Genomic DNA, 1,223 nt, shown 5'->3' on the forward strand with positions numbered 1-1,223 from the left:
TTTTAATTTAATCTATTTCTTCCAGGCATTTAATCTATTTGTTTTTTTAAGATACTATTTAGAACTAAAAGATTGGCTCCCACGACTAATACCAATATTTTGGAGAACTATTTTGAACAGTTGACATTTGTCTTCACCGGTGCACATCACCTATATATATACACACTCCATGCACACATCCTACATAGCTCCTCATCTCAAATATCCTTTAATAAATATATATAAAAAAAAGTTCTCATGGCTCCACACAGCAGTCTCCTCCTCTCACTCCTCTTTCTCTCTCTATCACCTATTCTCACATATGGCTACAATGATCTGGTGCACCAACACTTCTACATGCACCTCCTAGCTGGTAAGAACGAGGTCCTTGTTGCCAAGAGCGACATCCCCGTTCCGGGTTCGTTTTACAACTTCGGTAGCGTTGTCGTGGTAGACAACCTGTTAACTCAGGGACCCAACATTACCTCAAACCCGGTTGGTAAGGCCCAGGGTTTATTTACTGTTATGAATTCCCTGACTGTTGTATGGAACGCTAATATCGTGTTCACAGCCGGTGAATATAACGGGAGCTCACTAGCATTTCTTGGTCCAGATGACATTACGCAACCGATCAGAGAAGTATCGATCGTAGGTGGCACCGGCTACTTTCGTATGGCGCAGGGTTACATGACCATAAAGACTTACTCGGTAAATTTAATCAATGGTGATGCTGAAATTGAGGTTGATATCTATGCATATACTGCAAAACTGTAAGTTGCATTGTGGGTGTGTCTGTTTTTATTTTTTTCTCTCAGTTTGTTGTCTGATGCTCTTATTTGGCTTTTATGCCGCCTATAACAATTGATTGATGCGATTAAGAGGTTCCCGAGCGATTCTGTATTTTGTTTGTGTCGAAATTTGAAGGTAAGTTGTATCAATCTTGATTGTAACTTATGGATTCCTGGATCGGCTATGTAATGATTTTTGTTTGCTTTCTGTTTTATTTAATAGTTGATTTGTATTAAGTAAATTTCTCTGTGTTAGAAGTTGTTAACAAATATTCATTTGTCATATAACTATATATATGCCTTCTTAATTATTTCTCGCTGAAATTTCATTTTGCGGGTTTATATTTAACATACTAACAACAATACAACCAAAACCTAAACAAATATTAAATAAAATAGCATAAAAATTATCAAGAATCTGCAACTTTATAAAAATGAAATAGATAGAGTTCATTA

The 1,223-nt window shown here is 36.3% G+C and overlaps 1 protein-coding gene across 1 annotated transcript; it reads left to right on the top strand.

Annotated features, from left to right (window-relative positions):
• Positions 1–237: 237 nt before the first annotated feature.
• On the top strand, positions 238–753 carry LOC144560851 (dirigent protein 22-like). Its single transcript, XM_078310080.1, has one exon. It carries the CDS (start codon positions 238–240, stop codon positions 751–753), a length of 516 nt encoding a protein of 171 aa, XP_078166206.1.
• The last annotated feature ends 470 nt before the right edge of the window (positions 754–1,223 follow it).

This window comes from Carex rostrata, chromosome 10 (assembly GCF_964058835.1).
Source record: "Carex rostrata chromosome 10, lpCarRost1.2, whole genome shotgun sequence".
NCBI lineage: Eukaryota > Viridiplantae > Streptophyta > Magnoliopsida > Poales > Cyperaceae > Carex > Carex rostrata.

Bases quoted from the DNA above. Each gene is read 5' to 3' on its own strand.
- LOC144560851 (XM_078310080.1), top strand. From the start codon at position 238: ATGGCTCCACACAGCAGTCTCCTCCTCTCACTCCTCTTTCTCTCTCTA.